Raw genomic sequence first — 23279 nt, forward strand, 5'->3', positions numbered from 1 at the left:
GTGGAGCCCCCTGCCCCCGCAGGTGTTCAGGGGTGTCAGCAGGGAGGGGGAGAGAGGGCCCCGGGCAGGATAAGAAACTGGTGCGAAGGAGCAAGCTACAAGATAAGGCAGCACGAATGGGGTGCGTTCGGGAAGAACCGGAGGGCAGGGCTAGGCTTCACTGAGCCTTTCCTGGGACAGGTGAAAACAACTAATTTGCAGCGCTGAAGGGCTGCCGCTGCTCATGGCTCAAATGAAATACCTACTAGTTTTTGTTGTTAGCTAAGCACAGGCTAGAATGTATGTATGGGCTCATGCTGTGTTTTTTTACAAGGTAAACTGTCCACATTTTCTCCCAAGTACCTCCTGAAACTTAGATGGGCCGTTCCAGCTTGGGTGATGGCTGGTTATCTCTTCAATGAGTCGCTAGGTATTGTGGCATAAAGGAAAAAATATATATTTAGAAGTAAGAGTTTTACAGATCAATTTGTAGGTAACTGCAAATAGACTGTCAATAAGAAATTGAATGTAAAAATATTATCATGTAATGAGTAAGAAAGACGGGCTCTGGGGCCACTTATTAGATATAACCACCAAATGGGCGCATTAGGGTTTGAGTAAGTCCCTTAACTTCTCTAAGCTTATGTTAAATTTCTCAATTGGGGTTATTACCAGTAACCTCAGCTGAACTCCACATTTGTACTATCAGTTGTCTATATGACACCTCCAATTGGATACCTGATCAACATCATAAAGTTTTAACATGGCCAGAGCTCTTGATTTTTCTCCAAGATGGTACTGCCCCTATGTTAATAAGAAACATCACCCTTTACCCATTAAGCAGGAAGCTTTTGAGTAATTTTTTATTCCTGTCATTTTTTTTTTTCACATCCCACATCCAGTCCATTAACTTGTCCTATAGGCTCCACCTTGAAAAGCAGTTTTTTGGGATATCTCCCCATCTTTTTATCTGCAATGCTGCCGTCTTGGTCTAAGCCACTGTTAAATCTTGCTTGGATTATTTTAGTTATTTCCTCTCTGCTTCCTTCCTTGCCCTCCTCTACCATCCATTCTTCTCACTAAATTGGAGTAAACTTTTAAATCTATAAAGCATATTACAATACTCCTTTGCTTAAAAACTCTAGTAGTTTCCCATAGCTTTAGTCACACTGGCTTCCTTTCTGGTGCTTTAGGGTCGGTCTTTGTACTCACTGTTCCCTCTGCCTGTGAAAGGCTTTGTCCCCATGGGTGGCTCTTTCCTACCGGTCATATGTCAGTTCAGAAGTCACCTCACAGAGGCCTTCCTCTCTCAAGTCTAAGTTCTGCTCCCAGTTACTCTGTTCCTAGCCTGGTCATTACCAGTGGTACTTATTTTATATATATATACTTCCAGAGAGAGTTTATGCATGCATGTAGTCCTTTATCAACAGTTGATATTATAATGGTTTCTGTACCTTGTTGTTTCACTTACCATACCTTGAAGCTTAGTATGTGAGTACAGGAAGAATTTCTACTTTTCTCCAATGGATATATCCTAATGTCTTTAACCACTCCTTTTTATTTGTACCTTAAGGTTATTTCTAATCTTTGCAATTCCAAACAATTCTGCAATGAATAACCTTGTATATATGCCACAATACACAAGTAGGTCCTTATTGTGTTTCAGAAATAAGTTTACTGTTCAGTAATGTGAAAGTCATCTGGTATTTTTTAAATTGTTTGGTGGAAAACAAATTTTTTGAAAATGATTTCAGTAAATTTTTGCTTGAGATTAGAAAAACATTTGAAAATTGGTCCCAATAATGTTCTTTTATTATCAATTATATAGGAAATGTTGGAAGCTCTCAAAGCACTCTCAGCCTTTTTTGTTGAAAATAGTTTGCGGACTCGAAGAAATTTACGTGGAGATATTGAACGCAGAAGTTTATCTATCAATGAAGAGTTTGTAAGCATTTTCAAGGAAGTGAAGGAAGTATGTAAACTCTTGTCACTTAATATTTATTGAGAGCTTACTGTATGCCTGGTTCTGGGCTAAGGTTCTTAATGAATTAGGTTGATATGTTTGCTATTCTCGTACCATTTCAAATAGAAAATTTAACTACTTCAACAACATCTAGATCTTTCTTTGCATTAGTGTGATTTCTGAATCTGTAACCTCCACTAACATTGCTTCTTAGAAAGCTGTAACATTTGTTCCAGGATATTCTTTTAGGAATTTAAGCTTTTTAAACAAACAAAAAACCCATTTCTTTCAGTGGTTTTCCACTAGAAATAGACCCTCATTGAATAAACCTCCCTTGGATAACCCCCTTCTCCACTGGAGATTGATTAGGATTGAGTTACTTTACTGCATCCCAAATCATGAAATTTTCAGATTAAGATCAGTTACTTCAGTTAATAAATAATGATTCATTATACTTGAGTGAGCAGTCTACTCACCTTAGGGGAAAATGAATTTTATTTATATTTTATTTATTTACTATGCAATATTTTGTTAATTATGTTAATATTACAGAGTAATATTACATAGTTGATACTTCTGTGTGAGTTGTATAAAAGTGTCACTCATGGTTCCAGGAGTGCTTAATAAACACAGATTACTTTTAGCAGTTTAGTAAGATTTCATTGGCTGAAGGCTAATAATCTAGAAAGTTGGAAGGTTTGGTAGTGTTCATAAAAATAGGGAGAGAGAGTGATGAGCACATCTAAATTGCACCTTCTAAACACATCTCCCACTGAAAGGAAGCATCAAAACAAAGGAGCCATATAAGACTACTGGGAAGTCTCAGAAGGACTCTGGAGCTAACTTAAGAGGCTTCCACTGGCCAAAGATAGGATGATTCAAGCATCAATAAGAATAACTGCAGTGGACTGAGACACATCAAACATATAGAAGTCCATGAGTTCTCAGTGGTGCAGGATTATATGTATTGTTTTATAACCCTTTTTTAATCTTATATAGACATCCTTCTGTGCTAATACACACACACAGAGACATTATCATTGTTAATGTATGCACAGATTTCCATTGTGTGGTTGGAAATGTTTCATATTTTCCATTTGTTTTAGGCAACTGTGTTGATCATCCTCTTACGTATATTGTTACACACTTGTCTGATTGATTTCTTAGGATAAATTCTTAGCATGAGAATTTCTGAATATCTTTATGAATATTTCATAAAGCATTTGTCATTTTCCTATTGTCAGACCCTCTAAAAAGAATATACTAGGTTTTTTTTTTTTAACATCTTTTTTTGATATTCTTGTTACCATTTTCAATGTTAAGTATGGGATCTTTTGTCATGTTTTGGCAAAAAAAGAAAAATCATGGGACAAAAATAAGGAATTGGTTAAGAGAAGAGGAATTTCTGTGTATATAATGCTTGATGTTACTCTTTTCCTTTTCAGGAGCTTGAAAGCATAAATGAAGATGTTCAAGCAATGAGCAACTGTTGTCAAGATATGACAAGTCGCCTCCAGGTACTATATAATGGCTGGATTTTAGCATAGTTCCTGTACAGAGTAAGCTTTTAGAAATTGCTAGATAGATCTAAAAAATATATGGATATCTAATATATCATGGGCCCTCTAGGAAGTTTATGGAATATTATACCTATTTTTTTTAAACTATGTCTTTGTCTTTCTTTTTGAATGTTTGGTTTATTAATATTGTGCAGTTAACTTCAGAAGCCTTCATATTTTGATTTTGCTGGTATAGAGATAACTGTAGAATTTTGATAAACCTTTCAATCCCATAATATTTCACAAGTCCAGCAGAAATGAATTCCTTAGTAGAAAACCTTAGGAATAATTCCAGACTAAAGCTATGCCCAGTAAAGACCCAGCTTAAATATGATTTATGCTTAGCCTAAAAAACATCTGAGGAAAATGTGTATAAATTTAGGTCTGTTCATTAAAGCAGTTCTAAGCCTGTCGTTTGGCTGCAGAGTTAGCATTTGACCTAATTATGCTCATTCATGTAATTTTGGGATAAATAGAATAGGTTCCTCCTGAATCAGTCATGATTATTTCTGCCACCTTTGCATTGTTGTCTCAAACTTAATACCCCAAGATTCTCCTGGAACTATTGACAGCTACAGTGATTCTAGGAAGAATCATTAATCTATAATATTCTGTGGATCAATCATAAGCTGCTTTTGTCTGTCTGTAGAACTAGTCAATTTCCTGTTCTCTAAAATTTTACCTATCCTAGTCTTCTCTAACTTCTTATTGTCACTAATGTATCAGACATTACTGGCATATTTATTGTCCAGCCTTTGGATCTTTGTTAATTATATAATGCTTAAATAATCATGTATCTTTGTCAGTTATTGCCATTTCACATTTTTTTGCAGAGACTACTTTTGTTGCTTAGTAAATGATTTTGACTATTGTTTTTCTTCAACTTTTTCTTTATTTCCTTTTCTCATCTTCTAGCTTTCAGAATTAACGCCTTTTCTCAAACTACACTCTGTAATGTTTTCTATACCGTACTCTTGTACCTACATTGTAATACGCATGTTGTCTCTTGTGTTATATTGCATTACTCAGTTTCCTCTGTTTTTAGTGGTAGCGCCTCTTGTTTTCTCATTTTTATCTTCATTATATTTTTATTCTCTTTATGATACCTATTTTTAAGTGTAAAAAGATCAGAATATTTTTATTCTTCATGCTATTTTCAAAACAGTTCCTAGGTATTTTAAATCACAGAGTGTCATCTTCTATTTTGTCCTTTGTATTTTCTTTGCATCCCCACATCCTGTTTTTCCTCTATAATGGTGTGGTTCTTTTTTATATTTTTATATCAACCTTATTAGGCAATAATTTATGTGTAACAATAAACTGCATCCATTAGAAGCATACAAGTCAGTGCACTTTGACAGTTGTATACACCCATGAAACAACCCCCATGATCAAGATGTAGAACATTTTTATCACATGCAGGATTCCCTCACAGCTGTGTAATTGAATATTTAAAAATATTTTACAGTACTTATTGTTTACATTCATTTTTGATTCTTAGAGTAGTAGGGATTAGATTCATGATTTTGAAAGTTTTATTCATCCACTGACACTAATTTATTTGGATATCATGTTAATGGAATCTTAATTGTACACTCCTATCAACTCTAGAATAATATTTTAAATTTATTGATTCATAAAGAAAAGTATTTTATGGAATATCTTCCCCTGTTTTTTTCATTATTGGATGTTATAAGGACTTAGTTAATATTTTCTATAATACTTCAGATTAGGGAAATTTTACAAGTTTTCATAATGAGATACATTTAGAAATTTAATCAGTGATTTTTTTTAATATACTATAGTTTATCCTTTTGGCTGTGGTTTTGGTTGGATAAATTTCGTTTAGAGGTACATGTTTTTTAATGAGAAATACTTGTCTTTAACATTTAAGATAAATTGAAGTTTGTTTTAGGATAATAATCTTCACTAATATTAAACATTACTTGGTAATCATTACTACAATTTATAAATTAATCAGGAAATATGCAAAAATCTTACTGCATAACATCGTACTCAGGTATCATGTTACAGTGATTAATAGTGTTGTTTGTAGCATACACCTTCAATTTAATAATGACTGACGGTAAAAAGAAGCTGGCAAACATTTATTGATACTAATTTCATGAAGCATTCTTTTTTTCCACAAATATTAAAATTAAATATCTTTTAGAATTGAGGAAATGCTATAGTTCAAAAATTATACAAGGCAATGATAAGGGTGGAAGTGGATCTTTAAAGCAAAGTGACATTAGGAAGGATAAGATTAGAAGAAGTTACTGGACTTAAAGAATAATAATTTTAGAAGAGTAACACGGGAGCCATCCTGTTCAGTGCTGTTTCTTGAAAGTTAGTGGTCTGCTGAAGATACAGCTTCAAATCTGTTTTCTTGAAAACATCCACTACTTGCTAGGCACATAATTTGTTTGGAAAGGGCACAGACTCAAAATAGCTTCACTAGATATGGGGGTGGGGCTGCCTTATTGATGGGTTGTGTATGAAGCAATAACACAAAATTTTATTGAAAATCTGGGAGTTTGGAGGATTAGGCAGAATCCAGAACCTGTGTTGGGCGAGGGGGGTGTGGAGGGGTGGATGGTGGTGTTCAAGATCTGAGGCAGCCTGGAAGCGTTGGCAGCAGAAGGCAGCAGAAGCGTGTCTCTTCGTTGTGGTGTTCCAGCATGACAGCGATTTGCACGTATTTGCTCTGGCGTCTCCTCTTTAAAATACTGACCCTCCACTTGGTGTGTTTTTGTCTGCTTCGTGGTTTCCGCTTGCTACTGGGTTTATTTATACACACTTCTGACTCACTTCATGCCCCTTCAAGGCATGGCCTCTGTGTCTCTGCCTGCCTCACAACCACTTGCTTGTTTCTCCTCTCGTTACTAACTGCCTTATTTTTGTAGTATTCCCCAGTTCACATCTTTGAGAGAGAACCTCATGGCTATCCTTGTAGTTGGTTTCAATTCACTTTATAAACATTTTCCTAATCTTTGGATAAAATAACCTCTCCACCAAGTTTTCACTCCTGATCCTTTAAGCTCTGGCTTGGGGAAGGGAGGCTTGCTTATTGTGACTTGGTCAGAAACAGCCCAGTGTCCTTTAGATGGGGCTGTCTCTAATCTTCACCAGAACCCTAGGTGAGGGTTTTTTTGGTGTATTCTAACTCAAATGTTTATCTCCACCTTGGGTATTTCTGTTGAGTTCCACACCAGCGTATCAGTGACTTGACTCACGACTTCATTAGGAGGATTCAGAGCATCCAGCTCAGCGTGTCCATAACTGAAGTCCTGTTCTTCATCCTTAGCGGGCTCTGGCAGTGCTTCTGTTTCACTGAAAGGCATCAGGAACTGTTAAATTCTTTCCTCAGCATCGTGATACCTTTTTCTTTTCTTGTAAGCCTTGGCATTACGTGTATACTGAGAATTCTGAGTGTGTTCCTCTTAATAAAGGTAATGTATGAGCCTCGATATGTCTATTTCAAGTACTTGGGCCTTTTATACACGTTTGAGTTCTAGAGTGTGGTCTCATTTGTTGTAGTCTGAACTCAAATAAGTGGAAGTAGTTTCTGAAGTATAATAAAATTGAAATACACTGATTTAGATATGTTTATAATTTTAGGCTGCAAAGGAGCAGACTCAAGATTTAATAGTAAAAACCACTAAGCTTCAAGCCGAAAGGTAAGTTTTTCCTTACATAATCAACTCTTCACTAATTTGGAGATTACTTGAATAGAAAATTATAGATAACTCCAAAGTTAAAATAATGAAAAACGTTTAAAAAAATGATACAACATATACAACATATAAGATTCTAAGCTATTCTCCAAGAGTAAAATAAGCATAAAACATAAGTTTAGGAATGTTGATAATTGGGGTTGAGAGATTATCCCTCTTTGGAAGTGGTGATGTGTTGTTTGTTTGCTATAGAATTAAAAAATGATTGCTTTTTAAAATATGGGTTTTTCAAGTTTTTAGTGATAATCCCCCCAGTCTTTTATTTTTTAACCTATTATTATGCACCCTGCTACAGTCAAGATATAGAACCATTTCATCGCCACACAGATCTCTCCCATCAGTGGGTGGACTGTGGTGAGGAAAGCTGCAGACTAAGCTGATGTGAAAAGATCAGGACAGCCAACTCGATAAGGAGAGGCAGTGGCTGAATTTCTGTATTCAGAAATAAACATGTGCCTTTAGCATAAAATTAGAATGTTCTTAGTACAACAATAAGTTTTTTGAAAGAAAAGTTTCTAAAAAATAAATTCCCAGTTAAAGACCCACAGCATGAATTTTTGTCTTGAGTTATTGTTGGTTGACCAGAAAAGCACGTATGGATCCAATTGAAAATTGTGACTAAAACCAAGAGAGTAACAGATCACCATCACCAGTCCTGTGTTTATTCAAACCCTTTCTGGTCTGAGTTAAATCCATTGCCCTCTTTGCTGTAGTGTGTATGTAGTGCAGTCTCTTGTAACTGATTGTCGGTTTGATTAACTCTCTTTTCCTACTAAATGGTGAGCTCATTGAGAACACTGACAATTTCTCACTCTCTTTTTGTGTCTCCAGTGCTTAACACATTGTAGATTCAATACATAATTTTGAGTGAATGAATATGAAATATAACTATTCTAATGTCAGGAAAGGAACATAAAATGAAAACTGAAAAATAGGCATTGTATTGGAGCTTGCAACATGTGTCAGACTCTGATGAATGTCTGCCGGAGGCAATATTAGAACAATGTGCTTCTATTTTTCATATATTCTCAAAACTATTTAAGCAATGTTGTTTATGTTCATTATTTTAATAAGCCTGTGAAAGTGTTTTGGCCTGGTGTGTTTTTGGGAAGCAAGCATTTATGACATTCTAGTGTCCGAAGAACTGTAGATGGGAATGTGCCAAGTGAACATTTGTGTGGATGTATTTTAGAAAAATTACATAGCAGAAATGATGACCACAGTCTCCTGGGAACTAGCAGAGAGCTGTTTTTCCGTTTTTAAAAACTAACCTTTTCTTTTTAACAAGAAACTTAGTTAAACAAGCAATTAGCTTTAGAAATAGAAATTCTATAGGCTTATTTGGATAACATGATATTCAGACAAATGTATAAGTGATATGAATATTTTTTCCAGCTGGGTTAAGAAGGAGGTCATTTTGATAGCTAATGCTCTAATAGGTAAAGTTGGATGTAGAATTGTCTCCAGAGAACTGCAGCTTGACATTTCCCCTTAATATTTAATTGGTGGTCAGAAGTTGGGTTTCACTGATGACTAGGAAAGACTGTATCCGAATGAATATGTCTTCTTGTCTTTTAATACCACTGAAAGCTCTGATCAGTATTTTATTGTCTCCTATAAAGGCCTGCCGTTCACATTTCTCTGTGCTCAGGAAAATAACAGCTTCTGGTGAATGTTTCTGTTTGTTTTTGAGGTGTAGTGTGTTAGAGTGGAAAGAATGTAGGCCTTGGAGAGCTGAATTCTAGTCTAAATCTTGGGTAAGAGCTCATTAGATTTTTAATTTTGTACAAATTACATTTCTTAATCTCTCTCAGTCTCAGTTACCACATCTGAAAAAATAAACTATCTGAATAATAAACGATGTCACAGGGTTGCTGTGGTGATTAAGTGATTTGTGTAGGAGGCTGAACACGTCTGACAAACCTCAAGGAGCAGAACCCCCCAGCTTCCTCCCCTTTGATTAGACAAAGCCGCGTAGCGCGTCTCGTTCCACGTTGGCATCTGTGGCCGGGAAGCTTAGGCTGTTCTGCGCTTAATGGCAATAGCTTTCCTCAGCTGTGTTATTTACAGTCTTATTTTTTCTTACTATTTTATTTTTAATGGTTTTATTTTAATTGTGTTATTTGTTATAAACTACTTAAATTTAGGTTTTGAAATTGGTAACATAAAAATATACTATTTATTTTGTACAAATATACATGTCAAAATATAGAGTATATGTGATATATATTCTTTCCTTGCCTGATAAAAGGTTAGGAGAAGGCAGGGGAGCATCACATCTTTCTTCTTTCTCCTTCCATTCGTGGATGTAAAATTTAAGGAAGACAATTGCAATCAGACATGACTTTACCACCCAGACAGCCACTGTTAACAATCTGGTATATTTTCTCCCACAGTTAGTATGTGTGCGTAGTTATATTTTACTATACTTACGTAGTATATCTTGTGCATTTTCCTCTACCTCTTATTTAGAAAAGTCATGTTTGTTTAATGGTGGCAGCATATTTTTTCTTATGAATGAGCCAACCTCAGTTTCATAAATTATCAGATATTATTTCCATTCTTAAACATAATAGTTTGGTAAGTGTTTTAAAATCATCTTGTTCAAAGGTCAGCTGTACTAGGTTTAGGTAAAACAAAAGGGAACAATACACTAAAGAGATTAATTTTCCAGCATGCCTAATAAATTGACTGTAAAGATAGATCCAAAAGAAACTCCCAAAAGGTTTTAATTAAAATGGTTATTTTGTATAGTCTCAAGGAATTTTATAAAGTGTTAATAATTACTTTAAATCCTATGTGATAATGATTGGGACTTTATCTAAAAGTATAAAAACCTGTAAGGTAACTTTTAGTTACTAGTATTTAATGAGATGATTAAAGACATGCACTATTTAAATCTGTATTTAAATTCAAGATTTAATTAGGTGATTTACATTATCATTTGAGACAAGCAGAACATGACTGCCACCTGGAGGACTTTTCCTTTCTGACTTTTTGTCATTCATGGGAGCATTTGACTTTGTGAATTTAAAAGCTCACAACCCGAGACTACAAACAAAACAAGGCTGGCGTGCATTATACCGTCTGTTCAAATGGTGTTAATGTTTATCTTTGTTCAGTTCCATTGGAATATTGTTAGATTGTAGAATATTACTGCCCAGTGAATGCTACTAGTGAAACACGTATGATTTTGTTTGTGTATCTTCAAATCTGAGATCTAGAAGCCAGGGATGTTGAATTTCTGCTCACGTAGTTTGTGTTCCTAACCTGCCTCTACTTGGTAACCCTGCTGAGTCCTTCAGGTCCCTGCAGATTGAGTTCCAGACTGGAGTGTGCCCTTTCCTAATTGTCAACTGTTCTAGATAGGTTATATTCAGACAGTGTATTTAAAAGACTTTTTTAAAAATTATAATAGTGTGCAGAAAAGGTGGGGAAGGCAAAGTGGAAGAGTGATTTTTTTGGATTAATGAGGAGTTATTAAATGAATTCTTGACTTCTGTTTCTAAACTAAAATGAAAAAAATAGACCTTTTTTTTGGTTGTTGTGTACTTCATGTACAAGCTTCAGAGGCTTAAGATTTTTTAGTGACTGAGAAGAAATTAATTGGCATATTTCTCTCCTGTAAGATAACCTTGTTATTACAAGGTGAATTGTTCAAGTCCATGTAAGTGGCTAGGGATTTGTAATGCCTGGACTGTTTGTGAACTTATTTCTTTTACCTAATGATTAACTCCTTTTACTGTGGCCTCTCCTGCAGTAGAATAGTATCAGCCAGTTTATCACCTACATGCCTGATGAGCTTCTAATATTTGAGGGAGAAATGAGGCTTTTGAAGATGTTAAGACTCTCACACTTTTGTTTTAAAAGCTATATCAGAGATGTAACTTGCTTTAAAGCTGTGCAAATGCGTAGTGTGCTTGATTTTTTTTTTATTGCCTTTTTTCCCCAATGTTACAGTCAAAGATTAGAAATAAGAGCACAAGTTGCAGATGCCTTCTTATCCAAATTCCAGCTGACTGCTGATGAAATGAGTCTTCTCCGAGGTACAAGAGAAGGACCTATTACGGAGGTATTTTGTTCAGCTAAACTCACCGAAGGTGCAGCAGTTACAGATGTTACAGAGAACTCACTCTTTGCTAAGGTTTTATTTTACCACCTAAAATTTTTTTTTGATTTAAAAATGTTTTTAAATTTGGGTGCTTATTTTAAATTACTTTAATTTGTTTTTTTCAAAGCAGTATATATACTTTTTGTTTTTGTTTTTAGAAGTCAAGGCTTATAAAAAAAAGCCTGCATCACCTTTTCCATTCCTTCCCTTCTTGTCACCATTTTCAAGTTTGTTGATTGCTTCTTTTTTGAATTCTATATTCTAGCTCTGTAGTTAGAAAGAACATGCTTTGATTATGTGTCAACTACTTTCTGTTGATTTCCTATCATGAACTGTGAGGATTTAGCCTCTTCCTCCAGGGCCCCCTCGTCCTTCACACTTACACCTTCCCTTCCTTCTGACCTCGCAATACAGTTATGTGACATGTTCTGTTTCCATCACAGTGACATTATGAGTTTGTGTTCTTTCTTTTACAACTTTCTGTCTTTCCTGGAATTAGAATTTCCTTATCTTTTCATTTGGTTAATTTCTGAACCCAGGCCATTCTCTTTCTAAACATACAAACTATAAAACCTCCCCAGATGCTGAACAACAGGGAAAGGTGTCATTCCTTTTTTTTTTTTTTTCTTGCCTTGAAAATGTTTAGTTTTTCCTGAAAAGAGTTTCAGTGTCCTAACTGGGGGACCTGTAAACCTGTGCCTGCTGCCGTCATTGTGGGGCCTGAGGGCAGGAGGAGTTCTTGAGGTGGGGTTGTGGGGAGGTTTACTGAGTGGCTCCTGATAGATGTCACTGTTATCCTACTGCCGGGGCTGGAGTGGAACCAGTCCTGGGCGTAGGGCATTGAGTAGGTGAGAGAACTGGTAGGGGCATTACTTATTAGTATTTATTGCCCTTGTAGTTTGAGGAACTTGGCACATTTGAAATATTTGACATCTCACCATTTTTCCCCCTGGCAGAAATAGTAAACAGTATTAGAAGAGATTTTTTAAAAATTTGTTCATTAAAGGAAAATAACTCATCCATAATTTTCATGGTTAAAACACTGCTTATGGCTGTCTAGAAACTGAGGTTCCAGTACCTTTCTCTAAAGCAAAAAAAAAAAAAAAACCTGGTAGTTCAGCAGTCAATTCCTGTATATTTAATGAGCATCTTTTATACATCCAACTTTGCATTCTGCTTTTGGATGAGGGGGCAATAGTGGATATATAATAAACTCATAAACCATCATCTTCGATGATAATAAAGCCATGCTGAATTAAGTCATAAGCTGTGTAATATATAGCATGTTTTTCTTTATGTGACAATCTTTAGGTTTGCATTTCTCTTTTGCAAAACTGTGTACTTCTTGAAGACAGGGGTTTATCTTTATAAATTTTGTATCTGCATCTTAGCACACTATCTGACACATAGTAGACATTGAATTAGTATGTCTTAAAATGTGAATAAATATCTGTTAACTTTTTATAGAAACTTAGAGAAAGTTGAGATTAGTATAGGAAGACTTCATTAGAGTAAGTGAAATAATTTGTCCTTTGCAGTGATAATTCGATTTAGAGTAATGTAATTTTACCTGAAAACATGAAAATTTTAAAGTTACATTCTTAATTTTAAAGGATTTTTTCAAGGCCCTAGGAAGAGTAAAACAGATTCATAATGATGTCAAAGTTCTCTTGCGTACAAACCAACAAACAGCAGGGTGAGTAGCCTTTTCAATTCATAATTGTGTTTACCTCTTGTATTTCCAAAATTTTGAAGACGTTCTCAGTTCTTTTTAAAGTACTTAACATTATGACATGTTGTGAAATAGAAGTGTAATCTTTATGTATCTTTGGATAAGGAGTAAAACTATATGGTTAGAGTAAAACAGCAGTCGGCTACCTAAGTGATGGCTTTAAAACCTGACAGCATTTATTTAATTATAAAAAATTACTGAAAATTATTCCACAAAATGATAAGACCAAAAATCATTCTGTAATTAAACAAAATAATTAGGTTCTTGGATGTAGCTATTGGCTAAAACTTTTTAATAAGTTATAATGAATCTTCAATTTTTTTAGTTTAGAAATTATGGAACAGATGGCCTTGCTTCAAGAAACGGCTTATGAAAGGCTTTACCGATGGGCTCAAAGTAGGTGGTTTCTTCTGTGCTGTCTAGATTCCTGAATGTTAGTGTTTGATTTTGTTATTTCACTTTGTCTTTATTTGATACCATATTTTGATCTTAGTAATCAAAAATTATTTTTAAAAAGAAAAACTTTATATTTTAGCATATTGTCTTTGTCTTTGTCCCATAAGCATCTGCTCTCATTCAAGCACTATATATAATTAAGGTTGGGAATTTTAAAAAGTCAATATTTCTGCTCCAGATTATCTTAAAGTTGATTAGACTTCTCTTATTTACATAACTGTGTTATAAATGGTGAATTAATTTTCTGTTGCTGCTGTAACAAATTTAATACAATCTTGATGGCTTAAAACACACACATTTATTATCTTATAGTTCTGGAGGTCAGAAATCACTATGCTAAAATTCAAATGTGTGCAGGGCTGCAGGCTCTAAGGAATAATCTGTTTCCTAGTCATTCAGTTTGTTGGCATAATTTAGTTCTTTGAGTCTGAGGACCGAGCTCTGAGTCTCCTTGCTGGTGTCACTGCAGGCTTTTCCCAGCTTCCAGAGGCTCCCTGCATCCTTTGGCTTGCAGCCCCTTCCTCCATCTTCGAAGCCAGCAATGAGTCACTTTCTCACTTTGAATCTCTCCTGCCTCTTCTTCCATCTCATATCTGTAGCTGACACTTCTGCTAGCCTCTTCCACTTTTAAGATCTATATGATTACCTTGAACCTACTTGGGTAATCTGGGAAAATGTCCATATTTTTAGATCTGTCATCTTAATTCCATCTGCTAAGTCCCTTTTGCCACGTAAGATAACATATTCACAGGTTTCAGGGATTAGGGATCCTTGGACGACCATTATTTTGCCTACCACAAATGGTTTATTTACTTTAGCTTTGTTTTAAAATGTTTCAGTAGTCTGTTCACAGAATTACCTGTTGAAAACAAAGTAGGTAGTTAAGACAAAGAATGGAACACATGCACGTGATATTTTAATAGGTGCTACCAGCTGACTGTTGGAAGGAGTTGGGATTAAATCCAGTTACCTGGCACTTGTGCTAGACTGGAAAACTTTATTATCTGTTTCACGTGATTTACTCTTTAGCTTTGAAACCTGTTTATTTTTCTCCCTCTCTTGTTTGTGCTATTTACTCCTATTTGGAGTGTTGTCTGGCTTTCTCTCTTTATATCCAAACCCTCCCTCGATCTTCATAGTGAAGCTTGGGTTTCATATCTTCTTGGAACTCTCCATGACTACATTAAATCAGTGATTTTTCCCATCTCCGAACACTAACTGCTGAAAATATTTATTTGGTATTTCACAATTTACTACTCTATACTTAACTTGTCATATATGTATGTCTTAGCTCTCCAGTTAGATTTCTGTTTTCTTAAAGGCAAGGACATTGCCTCACATTTCTTTGTGCTCCGATGACATCTATCTAACATGATAGTTCCAGACTGTGGCTTTCTGACTCCTAGGGACTCTGGAGTCATCATGAGATATCTCCAGTTCCATACATGGATTATATTTTTCTCAGTCAGTACACACTAGGAAATACACTGCTAGTGTGAGTTCCTCATATACCAAATGTTTGGGAATTTCTGAACAAGATCTTTCAACAGAATAGATATTTAATAAGCATTTTATGGATAAAATTAAAATAGTAAAATAAAGAACATGTTGAGATTTTTAAAAGTTTAAAGTCTAAACTACTTTGAAATTATCCTATTACTATATATTAGTTGCCCATATAAACAGTTTGAGCAGACTGCTTACAGATTGCTCCCAAGGTAAGGAACTGATAGTATATTTAGTTCTCCCTTCCCTCCTTGACTTTGCCACATGTATTGCAGTTATTTAGTGCATATTTGTCCATTTACTGGTTTCTTCAGAACTGTAGTTTTTTATAATAATAAAATATGTGGTATATCAGATAGCAAATGTGGTCATTTGAAGTTTTATAAATATTTAAGGTTAAATTTTTAGTTTAATAGCATGGGCTAGATTTTGATTGACGTGTCCTCTAGATTTTTCCGAGGATTTTTTTCGTGCAGTATTTAGACTCGGGCGTATGAGGGACATAATAGAGACCTAGTTTTAATTTAACATGTGTTATAATACAATGTTAACTATTTTCCAGGTGAATGCAGAACATTGACACAAGAATCATGTGACATTTCTCCAGTACTAACTCAGGCAATGGAAGCCCTGCAGGATAGACCTGTCTTATATAAGTGAGTGGCTTTTTCCTGATTAAAAAAAACCCTACCTTTTCTTTGATAATTTATATTAACTTTCAGTATTATCAAATTCATATACAGTAGTTTGAGCAATACAGTAATTTACAGTGATGTTTTTGTCTCATCTGGGAACCATTGGAGCATCAGCTTATTTGCATATTACATGCTGTAGAATGCAACATGGAGACAAAAACCAAGGGGTCCTTTTATGGAGACTACTTATTTGTGTAGAGGTCAAGGGCTTTTCCCCAGTCTGTCTTCTCATTAACAACTTGGAAATGTGTGTAATTAAAACTCCTGTATCATCCTTGCTTCGGAGAGAAGGAGGTTAAATAGACTGAAAAATGTAATTACTCAGAGATGAAAAAAGAAATTTAAAATCAGGACTCCATTGTAGAACTCAAGATAAGAAAGAGTTCAGGTTTTTGATTCTGTAAGTTATGCCAGCCAAGAGATGGGTGATAATGCTTTAGGTTAAGGATCTTACGCATTATTAACATACATTTTTTTTTTATTATTCTGTATTTTAATTTTATTTTTCATATAAAATAGAAGTAAATACTTTTTTTATTTTTAATGCGTGGGATAGTATGAAAATAGGAAAACCAAGTGGGGAGTTAAAATTCAGGAAGCAGAAAGCCAGGGTACTCCTGCATAGGTGTTCAGTCCTGCTCTGAGTCATGCCTTTCAGATGCTTACATATTTTTAGAGGACTTCCTTCTTACTTTGTTTTCTGATTGGAACATTACTTGTCCTGTAATAAGATTCCAAGACACCAGTGCTGGGACAGCTGCATAAAATACAACATTCCAGTGCACTTACCGAGGAGTTACTACTATGAGTTAAGCACAGTTCTAAGTGCAACAGACTTAACATCAATAAAACATTGCCTTCAAATTGCTGTATTTTATAGAACCAGACATAAACAGATCCACTTTATTGGATATATTATTTGCTTTTCTGAAAGTCCTGTCTCAACTGCTTATGACTCAAGTATTCTGTGGTGGAGAAGGAGGTGAACACTAGAGGGGAAAGGAAACTTTCCTCCAGGAAATAGGTGTAAAGGGAGTGCTGAAGGTTTAACAAGCATTTTCCAGGAAAAGAAGGGAAGAGAGAACATCTCAGGCAAGGGAAGAGCAGGTTGCAAAGGTGTGGTTTGAGGAGGAACATGTGCCTTTAGGAAACGGCCAAAGCCTGCACAGGGGGTTGGCCGCAGGGGCTGGCGCGTCCCCGCCCGCAGGCTGCGCGGCGCCGTGATCGGCTGGCGTTCCTCGTGCAGCACCGGCTCAGCGACCTTTACCGACCTGCACGTTTCTGTCTCAGCTTTTTCACCATAAGGTATTGCTGTTTGATAATGAGAATCTTTTTCTATTTGAAATACTTGGTGTTTGATTTGGTGTTTGTTTAATGATGTGTTACATTGTCTGCAGATTCATATTTGTTCACAAGGAGGTTAATCTTTTTAAAAAATACCTTTGTGTTTACTGGGCTTCTGGGAAGATCAGCTGACTTCGAACCATGTAGATATGTTTTTTCTAAATTTTATTTCTTGATCAATGCTTGGAAAGGAGCAATATTGCATAATGATCTAAAAGGTGGGCTCTAAATTAGATTTCTTGACAAGCCCCTGCACTTCAGTTTCCTTAAGCTGTAAAATGAGGATAAAAATAGTGCCTATCTTTCTGGGTTGTTGTGAAGATTAAATTAGAACATTCACATAAGGTGTTTTGCATAATGCTTTACTCATCACAAAATATTAGCTACTATTTTTATTTTGAAAAGAGATGGAAGGTTGTCAGCTGACGAGAGGAGTACTTAGGGCCTACATGACAGTGAGGCAAAACGCATGAAAGAAAGAATAGAGCTAAAATAGGTGAAGACTTGCCTCCACAGGGACCTGTTGGGGGTGGGGGCAGTGGTGCAATGTGGAAGGTTGTAAGAGGCATTTGAGGTTGAATGGGGAAGAAGGAGGATTTTAGTGCCAGTTGATTACTGTAAGATGAGTGCTAAAAAAGAGAAAATTGGCCTTTCATCTTCAGTAATCATCTATTTTCAAAGTGGTGTTTTCTTTCAATTTGGGAAAAACTTAATGGTGTGTCATGTTAACCACCAGATGGCGCTACATGCACTTGATTTAAGTAATTTGCAAAAGCTTCACTATTCATTATTGTGTCTCAAATGTGTAGGTATCACGTACAAGAAAATGTCAGCTACCGAAGTCTTTGGGGAAAGCTGCCATACTCTTGTTTTTCTTAGGTATTATGTAACTGGGATGTGAATGCCTTATTTTAACTTTTAATAAATCAAGTACAGAAATTTCAGAAAGAAATTTAAGTAGGATGAACAAATTGATAATGTCTTTCCTTCAGTGCATAAGTTATTAAAGAATGTAGTACAATGAACAACGCTGATTTTTCTTCACTCTTTGTTACATTTCTTACGGAGGCTTTTACACTATTCTTTTTATCTTCTAATTTTTTTGACAAAAATTTTTCATCTTTTAATTTGCTTTTTGACCAGAATTTTTCTTTTTTTTTTGCTATGGCTAGACATAAAAAAGGAGAATTAAAAATTTTTATTTTAACTAGAAGCATTTTAGAATGTTTATGTAATTGTAACATTCACCTTAGTAAAGCTACATTTTCAGTTTTTGACCTTTGTTGGAAAAGAATCTGTTTTTGGTCAAAGAAATTTTCGTGTGTCTTGTGATCTCAAGATGTTTCATGTCTTCAGATATCATTGAAGGTTCATTTTAATTCATGCTGTTCTTCAAATTATATCTGTTCAGGAGGATTAGCATTAATGTTTATTTTTTATATTATATAGATTAGATTCTAGTGTTTATCAGGCTTTTGAAATTGCCCCCCCTCCCATTTAAAATGCCAGTGGATTCACTGGTTTTTGATGTAACTTGTGGTCACAATGAATAGTCCTGGAAACAGGGATTACATTGTTTTCATTTATTGTGTAGCCGGTTGGGTCCTGAGAGTGCAAGTTAGTTTTATATATTTAAGAAGTTAAAAGTTTGTGAATTTTGTGCTATGATAAGGAGTCATCTGATCATAAGTCATTTCATAGAATTGATCATTTAAAGGAATGAATTCTTCAAAATAAACATTTATAATTTAAGAGCATGAGTTAAAAATAGAAGTAAGCATTTTGGTTCTAATTTATTTTAAAAAATAGAAAGTGAACAGAAGGCAGTTGTGCACTTCAGCACAACTTAGTTTGATTCTGCGTTTTCATCTTGACATACTGCTGGTATGTCACTGCAGGGAATTTCAAAACCATTTCGTTTTAACCAAAAATAGAGAGAACCACAAATAAACATGATCTGGTTACTAGAGAACAGTCCTTTAAAAAGGTTCAGCGTCTTCAAAATTTAGAGCTATTGACCACTTCTTCACGCTTTTCCCATTATTTGAAAATATTCTCTCTTCCAGCTTTCTTATATTTAAAAACTGTGGCTTTTTCATTAAATCAGTTGCATATTAAAGAAAACAGTATAGCCTAAGAAATTAATTATTTTGGAAACCTTTGGGAAATTTTGGTAACTTTGTTTATATGTGGCATAATGAAATAATTCTCAGCATTTAGGAGAATACTGTTTAGAGATTTAAAAGTTAATTGGTCCAGAATCTGCTGACATTGGACTATGAAAAAATATTTTGCTTTCCTGTGTACTTTTATAACAGAACTTTCAGCTGGGCATTGAGTGGTGATAACGGGAAACAAAGGCTGATTCTAGTCAAAGAAACAGGCATTCTTGACAACTCTAAGCCATCCTATGATTTCACCCCAAATTGTCTGATCCTCCAGGTCAAAACTTTCCTTCCCTACAGATTCCTCAACTTCTAATGTCTTTTTTTTTCCAACCACAATGAATGACTTGTAAAAGAAACTATTTGCTCTATATACATAGTCAGTAAATTTAAGGAACATGTAATTTAATATTGGAGTCAAAATAAGCTTTTAAATATGGATAGTATATTTTGGGCAAATTTTAATGGTAAAAAATATATAAATGAGAATTCCTAAATGTGGAAGGAAAAGTCTTAATTTCAGTTTGCAAGGTTCTAACTGTAACTAGCCTCTGAGAATTAGGTATCACGGCCTCTGTGACAGTGGAGCATCATGTTTTGGACGAGAGGGGCTCTGAAACCTTCAAGTCCAGGATTGCTTCCTTGCCCTGATTTTTACTTTTACCAAGTCTACTGCTCTGTCCCTTTTTGCCACCGCCTCTGTTACTGTTCCCAAATCCCAGCATTCTTTCTTAGGAGTAAAAAGATGGGCCTCTAGATTGCATTTTCATTATGATAAAGTTATTTCATAAGTATATTTTGTTGTTTAAAACAGTATTGCTTAAAGAGGCTTCAGATGCCTTGCTCATCTCGGAAATTTCATGAATAGTTTGATGTAACCGTTAGAAAGAAAAATCACTGTTTTTCATATAACTTGTTTCTTCTAGGTATACTTTAGATGAGTTTGGAACAGCCAGAAGAAGTACAGTTGTTCGTGGATTTATTGATGCTCTTACAAGAGGGGGCCCAGGAGGCACACCTAGACCCATTGAAATGCACTCCCATGATCCTTTGAGGTATAGTAGTCAGACAGCATTGGAGTATTTGATGTTTTCCTGAAGGACGTTTTTACTAACATTTAGTTCTTTATTAGATATGTAGGAGATATGTTGGCTTGGCTCCATCAGGCTACTGCTTCTGAAAAAGAACACCTTGAAGCTCTCTTAAAGCACGTAACTACACAAGGTGGGTCTTCCGATTGGTACTGCTAATGCCTGAATGTGGTCAGTCGCACGGGACGTCTCTGTTTCTGTTCTTACTGCTCTTTTCTTCGTGGGGGTTAAGTCCTCACACATAGGTAACACAGTAAGCATCCCGATTATCTTCCCACCTCTCCTGCCCCCTCCCCCCCGAGACTTTGTTCTCTGTCATTTTCCTCTTGTCACACAGCTGATCATACTTTAATACTGAACCCTAGGGACCCTGCACAGTAAGCCCAGACCCTTCTGCTTCCCTGCTGCGGCCTTTCTGGAGTGCCTAGGGTAGAATATCTCAGATCTCCTGTGCCGCCACCTTTTAAAGTCAAAAGGTGGTGTTATTTTCATTTTATGTGTGAGTCCACAGGCCAAGTGACTGAAGGGCATTAAGCTGCTACTTCTTTCATTTCTACTGCTCAACCCCTTTTTTCATTCTCACTTGAGTATTTTAAAGTTTTTTGAATAATTACCTATGTACTAAATGTACTTAAAATTTTGGTCTTGATTTCAAGAGAAAAAAATTATTATTTTTGAGTTGCTAATGTCTGTTTACAGAATTTCAAATCTTCTTAGTTGTGACTACCTTAAGATGCCTTTTGTAGAAGGAGTTAGTGGATGGTTAAGATGTTCTGTTTTTGATAGGAAATGAAGAGAGCTATTGTGACTGGTGTCACTTGGCTATTTTGCATAGCTTGGCCCCCCATCATCCCGGTTCAGCGCATCTGCAGGAGAGACCAGTGTACAAATTGGTGGCAGGACTTAACCTCCTTGTTTTTAACTCTTATATTGAGATTAGGTTCAGCATATATGACTGATTGGCACAAAGTCTGAACTTTTAAAAGTTGTCTTCTGTTACCCTAATTACCAGTTTAAAAGAATGTATTTCTTTAAAAATGTTAGTAAAGTATGCATGAGAGGCAGTATTAAGAAGTGGGAAGAAAATAATTGGAGTTAGATGAAATAGGTTATTCTGTGGAAATGGCATGAATTCTTATAAACCTCAGTTTCTTCATCTGTAAAAATGAAGGTGGTTACAAGCAGTGTATACCAAGACCTTAATCGTCGGTAATTAGTAAATGTCAGTTTTTCCATTAGATTGCAAGGTGTGTTTTCCATCTTTATACCTTCAGTTTGTGTGCTTAGCACTGTCTAGAATAAGGTGTTTGTGGAACAAAAGCTTGCACATCTTCACATCACCTCCTTCAGTTAATATATTTCAGAGTCTTTTTTTCCTGTGGTTCATAATATTTATTCTTTTTCACAAAGAAAAATGTTCACTAATCAACAGTCAAATGAATTAACAGGACCCTCAACTCATTAACGTAATTAAAGTCCTAAAAGATTTTGAACTTAAATATTATTATGGTTATTTTCAATGTTATTAATGCCATGAGTCATATGTATGAGTGTTTGTTATTTTTTTGAACTTACGTGAAGCAGTGTAATACAGAAAAAAATTTCAGTTATGTCATATAATTGTAGGTGTTGAGGAGAATATTCAGGAAGTTGTTGGACATATTACTGAGGGTGTGTGCAGACCTCTAAAGGTAAAATATTTTGTTTTTAAATATGTTTTACGGTATCTGGTTAAATTATTGCCTTATTCTGAGTTTAAAGAAATTCATAGCAGCTTGAATTTTTGCTTAACTTTGTCAAATTAACACATTAGTGTAGGATAATAAAACACATTTTAAACTAATCATTGCCAGTTTTCTCCCTAAGAAAATTTGAAATATTCTTAGTTTGCATATATTCACTTATTTTGTACATATTTTGTTTCCTATAATAATTTATGTTAATCAGTTGAGAAAATGTCTATTAAATTGAAATAATGAATCTATGAACTCTAAACAGAAATTTACTAAAAACATATTTTATTTACTTTATTGCTTCAAGCATAGTAAATGTTTTTGTTTATTCTAACAATAAATAATGATAAGGATAAAATAATGTGTGTAAGTATTACTATCAATACTGCTTATAGTACAGGAACAGAATTTGAAGTCAAAGTTGGGTTAGAATGTCTACTTTGCCACTTAATTACGTTTACTTGTTCTAATTGCCTCACTTTTCTGCATCTTAATTTGCTCATGTTGAACCGGTACATAAAAATACCTGCCATCAAGGGCTGTGAGGAGTCAGTGTGAGACGTGTGTAGGTGATGTGCACGGTTCCTGGCACCTCCTATGCATGCAGCAAATGTTATTCTTCTTTATGAATAGTTCCAGAATATTTTGCAGTTGTTCTTTTACTTTTCCTTGTTGACTGACTTCAATTTACTATATGGAAATTTTAATCCAGGAGTTTTATGGTTTATTCTTACCAAGAACTAAATTTTAAAACCAAGTTTTGTTGTTTCTACGATTTTCTTTGCTATTTGGTCCTAGGCAAGGAAATCCCAGTGGCATATCTGTGACAATTGATTATATTTGCAAATTAAATTACTGCTATAACTTGATTATCCTAGGGTCCAATTGCATATTCAGTAAATACATAGCAAAATATTTTGAACTGATTTTAATTCTCCCAAATGAAACATTTACTTGCCATAGTTGACTTTTAGACATTTGTACTCATAAATGTTGCTTGTTTTGTATACTAGCAGTTATTGAAAAGATAAAAGTAGAAAAGGAGAATAAAGAGAAGTTTCTTTTTCTATACTTTTCATACCTTTCTATAACTACATGGTTGAAAGAAACTGCTGGTCTTTTTGGTGATAAGTTGTAGTTTATCTGCCTTATCTTCATCCTCTCAACGCACCTTACTTACGGTATTATATTCCTTATATTGCTTACTC

General features: G+C 35.0%; 1 protein-coding gene across 1 annotated transcript in view; it reads left to right on the forward strand.

The window, feature by feature from the left end:
- Window positions 1-23279, forward strand: part of COG6 (component of oligomeric golgi complex 6) — a 62155-nt gene that overhangs the window by 486 nt on the left and 38390 nt on the right. The window contains exons 2-11 of the mRNA XM_074378095.1: window positions 1808-1951; window positions 3388-3459; window positions 7123-7181; window positions 11199-11310; window positions 12963-13045; window positions 13407-13477; window positions 15606-15699; window positions 20174-20302; window positions 20380-20471; window positions 21965-22029. Coding sequence (XP_074234196.1) covers window positions 1808-1951; window positions 3388-3459; window positions 7123-7181; window positions 11199-11310; window positions 12963-13045; window positions 13407-13477; window positions 15606-15699; window positions 20174-20302; window positions 20380-20471; window positions 21965-22029 — 921 coding nt within the window. The remainder of the gene's footprint in view (window positions 1-1807; window positions 1952-3387; window positions 3460-7122; window positions 7182-11198; window positions 11311-12962; window positions 13046-13406; window positions 13478-15605; window positions 15700-20173; window positions 20303-20379; window positions 20472-21964; window positions 22030-23279) is intronic.

This window comes from Camelus bactrianus, chromosome 14 (genome assembly GCF_048773025.1).
Source record: "Camelus bactrianus isolate YW-2024 breed Bactrian camel chromosome 14, ASM4877302v1, whole genome shotgun sequence".
Taxonomy (NCBI): Eukaryota; Metazoa; Chordata; class Mammalia; order Artiodactyla; family Camelidae; genus Camelus; species Camelus bactrianus.